This window comes from Carettochelys insculpta, chromosome 1, assembly GCF_033958435.1.
Source record: "Carettochelys insculpta isolate YL-2023 chromosome 1, ASM3395843v1, whole genome shotgun sequence".
NCBI lineage: Eukaryota > Metazoa > Chordata > Testudines > Carettochelyidae > Carettochelys > Carettochelys insculpta.
In genome coordinates this window covers 322,352,246-322,367,176 of record NC_134137.1, presented here as the reverse complement: position 1 = coordinate 322,367,176, position 14,931 = coordinate 322,352,246, and the positions used below count along the sequence as shown (strand labels likewise).

Here is a 14,931-nt window from a genome sequence, read left to right as displayed (position 1 = left end):
GCCCCTACCACACCACCCTTCTGTACAGGCAAAGCCCCAAGCTTCCCAACTCCAGTCTTCTAGGAGTATGGGGTGTTTGTGTGGGGTGGTGGCTCTGCAAGCAACACTAACTATAAAAAAGCAGCATGTAGCTGCCAAACCATGGTTTGGCCATCCAACAATATTGTTTCATATTTTTACCTTGTACTGCTCCATCTGTCGGTATTTGTCTGTTCTCTTCTTTTATTGTTAGATTGCCAGCTCTTTGAGATAGGCACCATCAATTTTTTTTTTTCCTACAGAGTGCCCAGCACAAAGAGGTCCTGATCCATGACTAAGGCTCCTAGTTATTACAGTAGTACAAATACCTAATAATCTTACGTAGATCACAGACTCATGCCCCACCTTGAAGGAAAGCACTTCGTATTTTGTGTTCTTTTTGGTGGCAAACAGATCCATCATGACAATGATGATGATGATGATGATGAGAGAACCCCACAAGTAAAACATTGGCCTGACGATGGAGCTCTTCCGAGATCATTCAGGACTGCTTAAACTTGTCCACTGATAAATTCCAACAAGTGACCCCTCTGAGATGAAGGGCTAAACACCATTTCTCTAATTTGATTACCTATTGACGTAAAGGTAATGAACGAACCTCATTTTGGGGGGGGGGGTTGGTTTGTTTTTCCAAACAGCATACAGCATTGTGATGGGAGTAACACTGACTTGCTACTCAGTTTTGTGAATGCTTTTTTGAGCATAAAACTGTTCTGTGCCTTCATCTTGGCTCAGCTGTCTCAAACTTGAGCAGAAACCCCCAGGTATCGGAAGAAATTGAGGGCAAACAATGAAAACTGAGCAAGAGTGGTTAACCTGGATGACCTTCCAGCCAAATGAAAGCACTTTAAAATAAGACCTTTCTACTGTCTGCAAGAACCATGGCTCCCAAGAAGGCTTATAAGCATAAGAACAGCCATACTGGGTCAGACCAAAGGTCCATCCAGCCCAGTATCCTGTCTGCCGACAGTGGCCAGTGCCAGGTGCCCCAGAGGAGATGAACCGAAGACAATGATCAAGAGATTTGTCTCCTGCTATCTGTCTCCAGCCTTTGACTAAAGGCTAGGGGCACCATACTTTACCCTTGGCAAGCAATGGATCATCTCACAAGGGACTTGAAGTCACTATGAGGAATCATCTGACTAATCTTATAAAAGGAAACCATGAACAGATGAAAGCACATGCTCAGGATGGTGACATTAAGATATTTGTTGAGTCTTCTCAAGTCATGGACAGGATGAAGAACCCTCTCCCCACCACATAAACACCACAAATAAGAACGTCCCTGAATTCTAGAGGTACTTCTAGACAGTGCAAGGAAGTCACTTCTTCCAGTTGTGTTTTGTGAGAAGATTCCCTGAAAACCAACGGAGAAGGGAGTTTGAGGCAGAGAGTGGAACTGAACGGAGAAATTGCAGATGATTTCTAGTACTTGTATACTGGTAGTTACTCCAGTCTAAGCCTGAAAGCATAAGAAAAAACAGCTTCTCAAAGCAGGGTTTCAGGAAGCAGGCTCTGCTCTGGATGGACTGACTCTCGGCCTGAATGTCAAACCTACTGTCTAGATCATGATGCTTGATTGCGATTACAGATGGCCATGGTCTCAGTCATGAAAACCCAGGCTTCTTTCCAGTGGGGTAATCAGCAGGTTATCGTTGAGAATGACTGGGTGGTCTCTACCTGGTTTGGCTTTGATATCTGAAGGGCTTCCGCAAGGAGGCAAGGGTATAACTGGTGATCATAATGTGACAGAGGAATAACACCTTTCTCCAGAGAGGTCTAGCTTCTTAGGATTTTTGGTTTTGGGTGTAGCCTTCAATGGTCCAGGCTCTCGCACTCTCTCAGACTGCTGTGTGCTCAGTAGAGAGGATGAGGTGATAGTTATGGAGAACTAGTGACTTTTGAAAATAAGTCTGCCTGAACTATACGGGATTAGGGCTAAGGCATGGTTAGCACTAGTACTGAGGTGTTTGGTGCAGAGACACTGGTATCAGATGTAATTTAAAAAAAAATAGTATTTTATTTTATATATATATATATATATATATATATATATATATATATATATATAACTAGGTACAAGGTAGGAAGTTGAGCTCGAGTCACGTCCCTGTTTTACAAGAGGGACATGTACTCAGTTTCTCGAGCTAAATAGAAGGCAAAAAGTTCTTATGTTCTCAGCCAGGGTAGGTAGGCTGGTGACAGGTCCTACTCTACCTTTCCTTTGAATCTAACCAGGGAAAGGGCAAGAATAGCCTCATGAGTAGCACATGGATGGACATATCCTGGTTTTGGCTTTTCACCATTTACAGTAACAGGAAACTAAGAGATAGTTACAGCTCCTATGTTCTGTCCCCCCCTCACACTGGGGAGGACAGAAAGATATGCACAGCTTTTATACACTACTGTTCAAAGACTACAGTACAATGAATAAGAGGTGTATGCACAGCAAGAATGAGATCGACAGCCAAAGAAGCTGGGATTTTTATACATGTAATCATAAGTGAAACAACTAAGAATGTTATACACAACAACCTTACTGAATAGATATGTTTAAGGACAAAAGGCTACAGAAATAAGGATATGAAATGGACATAAATGAGGATGAGATTGTAAGGTATGAAAACAAAAAGAGGACAGGATAAATAGGTGGCAAAAAAAATTGGGGAAGAAGAGAGAAAAATCAGTGGGAGGAAAGGAAGAAGGAAAGAGTATGACAAAGACTACAGTAGATACATCCAAAGGAGAGAAGAAAGGTAAGGGATTGCTGAATGCGATAGCCATATTTAAAGCATATGCAAATAAGGAGGAAATGTAATTGCTGATGTGTAATAATAAACTAAATATGAGAACAGGAAGCTATATTTAAAGTATATGCAAATAAAGGAGGAAATGTAATGCTAATATGGAACAAACAATATGAGCATCTCTTTATCCCCTTCACCCACCTATTTCACCTAAAAAGGGATGGACACTTCTATGCTGCCAATGAATTCATTCACTCCTGGAGTCTGCTCTAAACCAGCGCTACGGCCCCCTCAGCAAGGAGTGAAACTTTGTAAAGGGGGTGCAGCATAAATTGGCTGCTGAGTCTCCAGCTCATCCACCTAATTAAAAATGCTGAAATACGTTACTGTTTTTATGTATGTGTAGTCACATTTATATACTGATTAATAAAGATTTTACATTCTATATATTTTCTTACACATACCTAAAAGGTGGTGGTAGGGGTTCATATGAACATAAGTGAAATTTCCATCAGTTTGGATTACATGAGACAGGTTGGGGTGGGCCCTCCTACAGGGACAAAAAAGTGGGGTCCAAAGTAAAAGTTTGCTCACCCCGCTCTACACTATTCCTTCTAGGGATCAGATTTTGTCTGGACTCAAAGGAACACTGACGAAAAGGGGATTGGTTGTTGTTTTGCTCTGGTTTTCCTCTGAAATGTACCAAATATGGCCACAGAATCTGGTATTTAAAAAGGCTTTGTTGGAGCATCTGCCAAATGTTCTATGAAAGAAAGTTGGATATTTTGTTACTTTTCTTCTCTGAAGATATCTTCATGATTCTTAGTGCTAGAATCGTAGAACACTAGACTGGAAAGGACCTCGATAGGTCATCCAGTCCAGTCCCCTGACCTCATGGCAGAACCAAGCACTGTCTAGAGCATCCCTGATAGAGGTCTATCTAACCTGCTCTTAAATATCTCCAGTGATGGAGATTCCATCGCCTCCCTAGGCAATTTATTCCAGTGTTTAACCACCCTGACAGATAGGAAGTTTTTCCTAACGTCCAACCTAAACCTCCCTTGCTGCAGTTTAAGCCCGGTGCTTCTTATCCTGTCCTCAGAAGCCAAGGAGAACAATTTCTCCCCCCGCTCCTTGTAACCCTCTTTTAGGTACTTAAAAAATGCTATCATGTCCCCTCTCGGTCTTCACTTTTCCAAATTAAACAAGCCCAGTTCTTTCAGTCTTCTCCCATAGCTCATGTTCTTTAGACCTTTAATCATTCTTGTTGCTCTTCTCTGGACCTTCTCCAATTTCTCCATGTCTTTCTTGAAATTTGGTGCCCAGAACTGGACTCCAATTGAGGCCTAATGAGCACTGAGTAAAGTAGACTTGCCATGCCTTGCTCTCAACATTTCTTTCAATGCATCCCAGAATCACGTTTGCTTTTTTCACAACAGCACCACACTGTTGACTCATATGTAGCTTGTGGTCCACTATGACCCCTAAATCCCTTTTCCACAGTACTCCTTCCTAGACAGTCGGTTCCCATTCTCTATGTATGAAGCTGATTACTCCCCTTAGGAAGGAACACTTTGCATTTGTCCTTATTAAACTTCATCCATTTTACCTCAGGCCATTTCTCCAGTTTGTCTCGATCATTTTGAGTTTTGACCCTATCCTCCAAAGCAGTTGCAACCCCTCCCAGCTTGGTATCATCTGCAAACTTCATAAGCATAGTCTCTACATCAATATCTAAATCATTGATGAAAATATTGAATAGAACCAGTCCCAAAACAGACCCCTGCAGAACCCCAATTGTAATGCTCAGTAGGGAGCCTCACTCTCTAGATTTATTTCTCCCACAATTAAAGGCAACAGATAACGTAAGGCATAAGGGAGGGCCTCTCAACTGGCTATCATGCACCATCTCCTAACAAGTATGCTTACCCCCCAGCCCAGGGGTCTGCAACCAAAATAGAGAGAAGAGACATTTTTTCAAGTACAGTTACAAAAAAAAAAAAAAGTCAGTCCTTCAAGAGTTGCAGTGCATGTGAATACGAGACATTCCTTAATAAATAACATCAAACCATGCTTTTTGTCACCCCTCTTAAGAGCAGTGCGCACAAAGTGATTTGTACGAATTAGAAAGTTAAAGGTACCCCCACCCCCCCAGGCTTAACCCCTCTGAGCCCCAACCTCCCCCCCCCCCGCCCCCCGATTCCCAGGATTAGCTTGCCTCAGCGCACACAGCTCCTCCACGGCTGCCCGCCAATTCTTGGAGGGCTGCGTGACTCCAGCAGAGACAGGCTTGGCCACCCCTTCCCCCCAGCTTTCTTGCCAATTTAGCTTTCCCCCCTTTGAGGCAATTCCCTGCTCTGCCATGGCTTTCACTTCTAGGGCTCCCTGGTGCAGCTGACTGCTGAGCTTCTCTGGAAACTGCCCCTGCTTAAACAAACAAAACTAAATTCAATCTGTCTACTGGTGGGCAACTGCATTTAGTTTTCTTGTTTTAGCAGTGGCAGTGCTCGGAGCTGCAAGTGGCTCCTTAAAAAAGCTGCATGTGGCTCTGGAGCCACAGGTTGCCAGCCTCTGCCCCAGCCAGTTCCATCTTCTGTATGGGAGGTGTAGCACCCAGAAAGAAAAAAATTCAAGAGAATCATTGGGGGCGGGGAGGCAAAAAAAGATCTCTCAGGAAAGTTAAAGTGCACAAGAAGCATACCTCTAAACTTCAAGTGGATTTGTGGGCTAGAAACCTGCAAGATGACATCTTCAGAGAAGTAGAACTACAAGGCAAAAAAATATCCTTCCTTTTTCTAAAGGTATCATCTGTGCAGGAAGAGCATCACAACTGCAATTGAGCTCCTACATCAGTCAACACAGGGCAAAAGGAAAGCTTTGAAAGGCTTCGTGGCATCCTGACAGATTATTAGAATTCACTGTGACTGACTGTAGAAGATGTGCCATTACTTGAGCACTCTTCTCACTTTAGCACATATATGTAGAATTGGAAAAATCTGGAGGCCTTGATATTGAGAGGCTTGGAACCAAGGAGGTTTCACAAAGGAATACCAGAAAGCACCTATCTCCACATCCAAATATGTACATGATTCTCAGTATAGCTGCATATGAGTGCTTCATGTAAATTTAAAAACAAAAACAAAAACAAAAACAAAAAAAAAAAAACACTTTCCTTCTTGATGAGACTCTGGAGCACTATCCTTGGGCAAGTAAGAATTTAAAATGTAAAGATCATCCATCTGTTCTTAGGGCGACTGTTTACCCTTCACAGTACAGTAAACACTTTCATATTTGGCAGCCCCAGAACCAGAGGGTTGCCACATATTCTGGATAACAGAGAAGTATACCGAGCAATGCATAACATTAAACAAAAAACAAGATTAGATATTAACAAAACAAACAAAAAAATATATAAAGAGTACTTTACCAACAACAGTAGCATGGTACACGGTAAACTTATACTGTATTTACTTTCCCTATACTGTACTTACAGAAAATGTAATTAAAATTTACTTATGGTTAAAATCCTGGTTATTGAGAGTTCCAGATAATAGAATGCCAAATATGAAAGTTTACTGTATACAGGCACAAACTAGACAGCCTCAAAATAAACTGAAAGAGGGATTGAAAATAAAGTGATACTTTAAACAGAAATGCTGTTCCTTACATATTCTATACTGCTGTTCTTTCTAAAGAAAAAGGAAAAAAATTTAAAATATTTTACTATGCAACTTAATCACCCCTGAAAAATAGCACATATCCTGACATTTAAAATATACCTTTGTTGTTCCAAATACTTCATCTTTAATATGACCACCTCCAAATTCTTTCTTCAGTGTCGCCCGTGTTGCTGCATACAGCATTTTTTGACGAACCTATTATGTTGTAAAATAATTGCTTTTGATTTTTTAATATACATGAAAGCTAGAGTGTTAGTAAGCTAAAACTATTACTGGAGTGCTGAAATATTTCTTTAATCAAAATAAAAGTTACAAGAAACATAAAAGTTACATTTTAAAGCTATATTCCATAATAGGAATATACTCAGTTCAATGAGCTTTGGAGTGAGCTAATTTGACATGCTTTTAAATAATTACAGGTTATGATAATGAGAGAATTTTTACAACAACCCAATCAAAAGATGATTTTAAAACACTGCAACTACTGAGGTCATTTTCAGAGTGTGGGGATGTTTGCAAAAAAGTTACCAACAACATAGTAATATACTTTAAAAACTTGTTTTAGAGTCGGTTGTTACTGACCCGAATACTGATGGAAGCAACTGACTTAAAGGGAAGGAGAGGGAACAGAAAGAGATAACAGCCTGCAAACATCCCATTACCATTTTGGTTAAATAATTGCTCTGAATACCTATCACAAGCACAAAAGGAATAAAGAATAACCTGAATATTCCACTTCAGTATTTTAGATGTGCTTAAGAAAAAACTTAAATTAAAAAAAAGTTACTGAAGCCTGTAAAAGCAGCCTACCTGCCTCACAAATAGCTCCATAAATGAGCCCTGTCAATCCAATTTTCCTTCCTGACTAGGATGCCATTTAAGAAGATTTAAAGGATAATGACTTTGAGGGAGAGACATCTGTATCTACTAGTCAAGTTCTTGTTTAGTTTATGGCTGAATGCTTCTAAAAGGATGGAGCTTACTTTCATGAATTCAAAAATATACTCTTCATATAAATCTAATATCTGTTAAAAAATTCTATTTCAATACATAATTAATATTAAGTAGATTGTAATAATCAGCATTCTGGAATTCATCAGTTACTCTGTTTTCTCTTGTCCTTTTTTCTTCCACAATCTAATCCTGAGACAGGCCAACAAGGCTACCTATGTATCTACTACATTTGTAGAGTTCCAGTCCCTGGAGCACACTTTCGTGCTAAAATTGTCTGGACTACTAATACAACTCTTAAATCAGCATGAAATGATTTCCAGGTGCTTGCTCACTTCCTTTGAAGGCTAAGCAGGTTAACTCTAAAACACTGCCAGCTCCTATTCACCTGGGATTTAGGCCAGATGGCCTTCGAATATTGATGACCTTTGGAATTTGTATTTAAAAAAAAAAGATGTTACTAGTACTTACGTGAGAATGATCTGGTGACCATGCAATAAAGATCCATTCATATCCCTGAGCATTCTGAGAATCTAATCTGTACAATACATAACACGGTTGTTTATCTTCAAGAAGAGGAAGAACAAAGGAATCATAATCTTCTTCCCATGAGTCAGCAGGCTGCTTGGAAGATCCCACTACAAGCTGCTCTATAAACAAAAAATCCAAAACTGCAGGTCAGTACAGCGGTTTGAAACATCAAGCTTTTGCAATCAAAAGATACTTCAGGACTTAATTCTGCAAAGTTCTACCCATGAGAATGGACAACACTGGCACCCCATGCAGAAATAGGTACATACACATAACTGCAGGATCAAGACCTACATGATTTCAACTCTTAAATACAAAACAAGAAGATATCCATTGTTTGGTCTCCTTTTATTGCTGGCCTGTATGGTCTTCAGATCAAGGACTGTCAAGCACACATGGGAAGGATTTTCACTTAGAACAAACCTGGTTTCGAGAGAGAGCACTACATAGACTTGAACCTCTAATCTGGCAACCCTGGGACTTGTGGTGTTCCAGATTAAGGAACTTTTCTGACGAGAGAGCATGTGAGGGGGATTTGGGGTGGGATGCTTATGGCCACTATGGGAGTGGCTAGGAAAAAAACATTCATAGCAGTGCATTGCTGTGCTGCCATTCCTCCAGCTACATGTAGGGAAGGGAAGAAGCACCAGCATGCAGAGCTGCTTCCCCCTCCTGTTGCCAGGCTCTGTACCATGGTTATTCCCAGATCAGGGATATGCAGAATACGGAGTTTCAAGTGGATATGTAAATGCTGTGTAAGTAAAAACAACAGACACTTTTTTTGCTTTCTAGAGAAGACTCAAATTAATGAGAAGCCAGGGAACTGTCCTGACCATAGTAATTATTTATTGTACCTAGATGCCCCACCTGAGAGCAGAGGTGCTATAGATCTGTACACACATGCATAGGGTACATCTACACTGGAATTAAAGATCCAGAGCATCACTGTGCCTGGACTGAGTCAGCTGACTTGACTTGCAGTAGAGATGTAAAATCCCAGTTAACTGGTTAACCAATAAATGGGGAGGTGCTGGGAGAGGTGGGGTGGGGGCAGAACTCCAGGGATTGAGGCTGCTTCAGCTCAGCTGGCGCTTCCCTACCATTGGCGCTGCCATGGTTGGGGGCAGTCCAGCAAGGCTGTAGCAGAGTGGTCTCCCCACCAACAGCCACAGATAGGTGCTGCTCCAGTTGTGCAGGAGCCACCCACCTCCATGTGGCTGGAGCAATCCCTTGCCCATGTCAGGCAGAAAGATGCTATAGCCCCACTGGTTAATGGGAACCAGTAAGCCTCGGCGTAAATGGATGAGGCTTAGAGGTTAACCTGTAATGTCCCTAGCTTGCAGGGGCACAGACTGAAGAAATAAAAATTGCAGACACTTGGGCTCTCACAGCTCCACGCTGCAATTTTAGCCCCACACCCTGAGCCCCACAAGCTGAAGTCTGCTGACCATAGCAAGCCATGGGGTTTAACTGCTGTGTAGTTGTGTTCACAGTGAAAGCTAGTCACTGCCCCAGAGAGTTTATAAACTAAATCAGTGGTTCTTAACCTTTACGGCAGACTGCACCCCTTTGGTTCTCAAAATATGTTCTCGCACACCTTATCAAAAATGGAGGAGATGTGGGGGCCTATACACTTTTGAATGCATATTAAATATATGTAAAAATAGCGCAGTAGGCATACAAAAATACATAGGTAATACCCAGAGATGTTGCAGAGTTTTGCTGTGGAAGTAAACTGTAACTGATATGCTAACAGTTAGCCGCTAACTGAATTCAAAACAAAGCCACTGTGCTGCCACATCATCTGTGCATGCATCAAGAAATACCCCACAATGTGGCAATACACTATTTCATAGCAAGATAATTTCACTACAGTTAGCTTAAAAACTAGAAAATACATTTTGTCTGTATATTACAATAATCGTTAAATATACAATGTTAATACATACATAGGTTTGATGAAACAGAGTACTTCTGCTTACATGCCTGTGTTTAATTTGTGTGTGATGATTTACCTTCTAAAAAAATCTGGCATGTCTTGCACCCCCAGAAAGGGCATCATGCACCCCCAGGGGGGTGCGTGCACCCCATGTTAAGAACCACTGATCTAAATAGACAAGAAAGATAGAAGCATGAAAGAAGCATGAAAGAGGAAACAAGCACAGAAGTGACTTGCCAAAAGGTAGGTCAATAGCACAATAGGGATAACAATCTGTCTCCTGACTCCCAAAATCTAGCACTGTAGTTGCTAGAACTTTGCCAAGATTGGAATTTTCACTTCCATGCTCAGACATGTCCATTTTACCACCACATGGACAATTTTGTTTTAACTGGACCCCTGATTATGGAGAATGAATAGATAAGGGCGTAGAAAACAACTGTGTTTTCATTATTTTTATAGAATTTATGTAGTAACAAACTTAATTGTAATAAAATTTTGCACGTACATAGACTTTGGCATGAATTAAGCCAGGAGTGAGCATACTTTATGTCAGGCCCCAGTTTTCAATCCTGAAGTTTGCAGGGCCCCCCAACCTGTCTAACATAATCCAAAACCAACACAAATTTTGATTATGTTCCTATGAAAAAAAGAACCCTTTTGGCATGTGTAAGAAAATACATATGTAGAATGTAAGAACTTTATCATCAAATCAGTATGTGAATACACAGACATAAACACCAGTAACATTTCACCATTTTTAATGAGATGGATGACCCTGTGACCTAAAATTTCACCCCCCCCCAATGGGGCTCACCCCTGAATTAAGCAACAAACAACTCTGCTTCACCATGGTGTAAGGAAGCAGAGCATCCCAGCCCCTGCATGTGCTCGCTTGGGAGATGGCAGCAGAGCGGAGCAGGCTACTGCATCTCTCTACTTTCCTGCAGCCATGAGGAGTGAAGGGGGGGGCCCGACTCCTCTACTGGCCTCAGCCTACACAGGGTCATGCAGGTCAATCTGAGTATGGGGGACTACCCTGTCTGGGGCTCCCACAGAAGCTATGGGCAGCTCTGCCAAACTGTCCCATGGACAGGACAGAACTGTACACAACTTCCCTTGGCCATAGGAATATGCAGAGCTAGCAGATGGAAGCCGCTCTAGCCCTGATGCACTACCAATGGTAGCACCAAGGGCTCCTAGGTTGGGGATTTAAATTGCCCGGGGTGGACTATACACAAAAGGGCAGAGAACCTGAGTTGTTCTTCTCTTGAAGAAACAAGGAAAGCCAGCACCTTGGACTAGCTGCCAATCAGGATACACAAACCCATTTCTGGAAGCTTGATGAGAAAACTACCAGTTAAACAAGGGCTCTCAGTTCAGAGTGTCCTGAAAAGAACGTTACACCGTCATCTTACAGGTTGAACCTCAGTAGTTCGGCACCCCCGGGACCTGACTTGTGAACCAGAGAATTTGCCATCTCATGGGAGGTCAATATTGTCTAGCAGAATTACCAACACTTCCAGTGCTTACTGGGCTCTCAGACGATATGTAGGGGTAAATTACAGCTAAACAACAGCACAGAACACTGCAAAGCAGCAGAAATGTAGCACTTTAAAGACAAAGAATTATGAATCTGAAGAAGTGGGTCTGTCCCACGAAAGCTCATCACTAAAGACTAACAAAATGATGTATTCAGTGATGAGCTTTCGTGGGACAGACCCACTTCTTCAGATTCATAATTCTTTGTCTTTAAAGTGCTACATTTCTGCTGCTTTTTTTTTTTTGTTGGAGTACAGACTAACATGGCTATCTCTCTGTTATTATTCAGCACAGAATACGGAGAGCCAGGACTAGTGGCTGTAAACAAATTTTTTGGGACCAAGGAAACTTGGCCACACCCGTGATAAGCGTTTGTCTGGGTGACTAAAATCATGGTGGACTACGGATGTTGCTGGACTGTTATGCTTAAAAGCACATGGGATCTTTTTCAGGGGGATAAGATAACATGCCACATCTATTGATAACACAACACACACACACGTTGATATAGTTACCAGCCTGTTGCTCCTCCCGACTTATTGATAAGATAAGTCAGGTGCAAGGAGAAGCAGGGGTCTTTCAGTCTGGAGTAGTACTCCAAGTCTTTGCAGGATGGAACAAAAACCAATAATACACGACACCCCATCCTTTATTGTTTTTTCCTCCATGCAACTCTATGGATTTTGCTCTGTCAGGCAGTCACTTAGCATCATACTTGGTCCTTCTGCAACATAAAGTTGTTCTTGCAGTTATCTGATACTAGTATGCTGACGACCCCTCCTGAGTGGTGTTTTCTGGGACAGTTATCAGTCCCCTATCAAGGGGCGCTTGTGCCTAATTTTAAGGCTCATCTATCTGCCTGATCTTGCCTTCCCTGTCCAGTACTTGGCGCACCCCAAGTTTTAAGCCCTGCCTCTGGTCATCTGGGTATGCAGTGATCTTTATGCCTTTTTCTCATTCACACAGACATGACATTCCCATAACTGTAGCAACATTTCTTTCTAATGTCATCACTGTGCATTACAATTTAACATCAGAATACATCAACATTACACAGAACTGGAGCTAAGTTAACGAAGCTGCCTGGTGCTAAGTCCTAAGGCCTGTAATGTGTAGATAATTAGTATCACAACACACATTCATTACAACTAACTTATTACCTACAAAACTATAAGGTTACATTGTTCATCTTGATTATAAACTAATTAATTCATTGTGCATTATAAGGCTACAGAACAAGAAAGTGCTCAATTGGAGAGGTTCAACCTGTAGTTTTTGTTTCCATTTTCTGTGCCTGCATAGAATCCTAGGGCTGGAAGGGACCTTAAGAGGTCATCTAGTCCAGCACCCCACATAAGCAGGATCAACCCTAACTAAATCATCCCAGCCAGGACTTTGTCAAGTTGGGACTTAAAACCCTTTAGGGATGGAGATTCAATTGCTTCTGTAGCTAATGCATCCCACTGCTTCGCCACCCTTCTGGTGAAATAGTTTTTCCTAATACCCAACCTGCAACTCTCCCCCTGTAACTTCAGACCATTCCTCCTTGTTCTGCCACCCGTCATTACTGAGAACAGCCTCTCTCCCTCCTCTTTATAGCCCCCCGGAAGTTGAAGGCCGCTATCAAATCACCCCTCAGTCTTCTCTTCTGCAAACTAAATAAGCCCAAATCCCTCAGCCTCTCCTCATAGGTATGCGCTCTAGCCCCTTAATCATTTTCGTTGCTCTCCGCTGAACCTGCTCCAGCACATCCACATCCTTTCCGTACTGGGGGGCCCAGAACTGGATGCAATACTCCAGATGAGGCTTCACCAGTGCCAAATAGAGGGGAATAATAACTTCTCTAGGTCTGCTGAAAATGCATCTCCTAATGCACCCCAATACGCTGTTAGCTTTCTTGGCTATAAGGGCACATTGTTGACTCATCCAGCCTCTCATCCATCATAATTTCCAGGTCCTTTCCTGATGCGCTGCTACTCAGCCAATCGTCACCCAGCCTGTAAAAAAGTGCAGGACTCTGCACTTGTCCTTGTTAAACCTCATCAGATTTTGGTTTTTTGGCTCAATCCTCCAATTTATGTTGGTCACTCTGGACCCTACCCCGACCCTCCAATGTGTCTATGTAGCCCCCTATCATAGTGTCAGCCACAAATTTGTTCAGGCTGCAATCCACATCCTCATCCAAGTCACAAATAAAGATGTTATTAGATGTAGAGTAATAAACTCACAGTGGAAGATACTCCCCACTTACTGCCTATGTTCTTTATTTAAAAGTGAGATGAAATGGACTGTAAAAATTTACACAAACAAAGCCAGGTGTTGTACATTGCTGATGTCAGTGAAATTCAACACGCCTACGGTGTGTCAATATTTGCTGTCCTGATCTGGAAAACCTTACCACATTGCCCCACCCTCCGACAGTAGAACATTTATGGTTGCTTATTCCAGTGGCGTGGAGCTCAGGCAGGGGTACAGCAGTGGCAAGACATTACCCAAAAAAACAAGTGCAGGGGAACACCAAAGTGGACTCATTTACTTTGCAATGCCAGAAAGGTTTCTGCAGCTTATAAGTTTCAAAGCAGTTCTGATACCCGAGCTCCTGGAACAAACCAAAAGGTCTGGTTGTACTTAGTTATGCACTAAGTTATGCAATGTTTCAAAGATGCAATGTTCAACACTTGTGAACGTAGCACATGTAGCCAACAGCTATTGGTCCAACTACCTGGGAAAGCGATCAATCCAACTGATCTACACATACTCCCTTCCCACAACCAATGCTGTGAACCCGTGGAGATATGGTATTGTTCTTGACTACGAAGAAGGCGCCCCGGGTTCGAATCACACTACAGACAGCCATGTACACGTTTGACAAGTTCCAGTAAGAATGAAACTGGTCACGTGCTAACGTGGTTTAATCAGAACCTTATTCTAATAAATATAGTCAACCCTGATTGCGGCATGCTTACAGTTCACGTGCTTGTGAACGTAGCACACGTGACCAACAGTTGTTGGTCCAGCTATCTGGGAAAGCAATCAATGCAACTGATCTACATGTTTCAAAGAGTTTGACTCAGGTATAGATTCAAAGTCAACAAGCTTTGTTTAAAAACCTAATGGCTGTAAGTTAATTTAAAAATAAAACAAAGCATGTGAATGTCATATGGACCACCTTGCACATTTCCCACAGAAATTTCATTAACTGGACAAAATTATCTTCAATAAAAATATCCCATTATTTTTGCATGAGAATTAAGGAATATTTATACTTGAATGATTGGCGATGTAGACTATATTACTGTAGCTGTAGAAACATGTATAACTCATCCAAAGATTTGCTGTAGAGTTAAAATCTTGAGTAGAAAGCAGCCAAAAGAATTTACAGAAATATTCATACCTCTCTTTACCCTTTCTCTTTTGTTAAACTGTTTTCATAAGTTGTTTCAATCCTTTGAGATTTCTGACCAGCCCTACAACACTGCTTATTCTGATGTAAAATGACAAT

The 14,931-nt window shown here is 41.7% G+C and overlaps 1 protein-coding gene across 1 annotated transcript in view; it reads right to left on the bottom strand.

The window, feature by feature from the left end:
• TWF1 (twinfilin actin binding protein 1) overlaps positions 1-14,931 on the bottom strand; it is a 49,697-nt gene that overhangs the window by 25,627 nt on the left and 9,139 nt on the right. Inside the window, exons 3-4 of the mRNA XM_075014232.1 lie at positions 7,889-8,067; positions 6,566-6,661 (exon numbers count right to left, since the gene is read on the bottom strand). Coding sequence (XP_074870333.1) covers positions 6,566-6,661; positions 7,889-8,067 — 275 coding nt within the window. The remainder of the gene's footprint in view (positions 1-6,565; positions 6,662-7,888; positions 8,068-14,931) is intronic.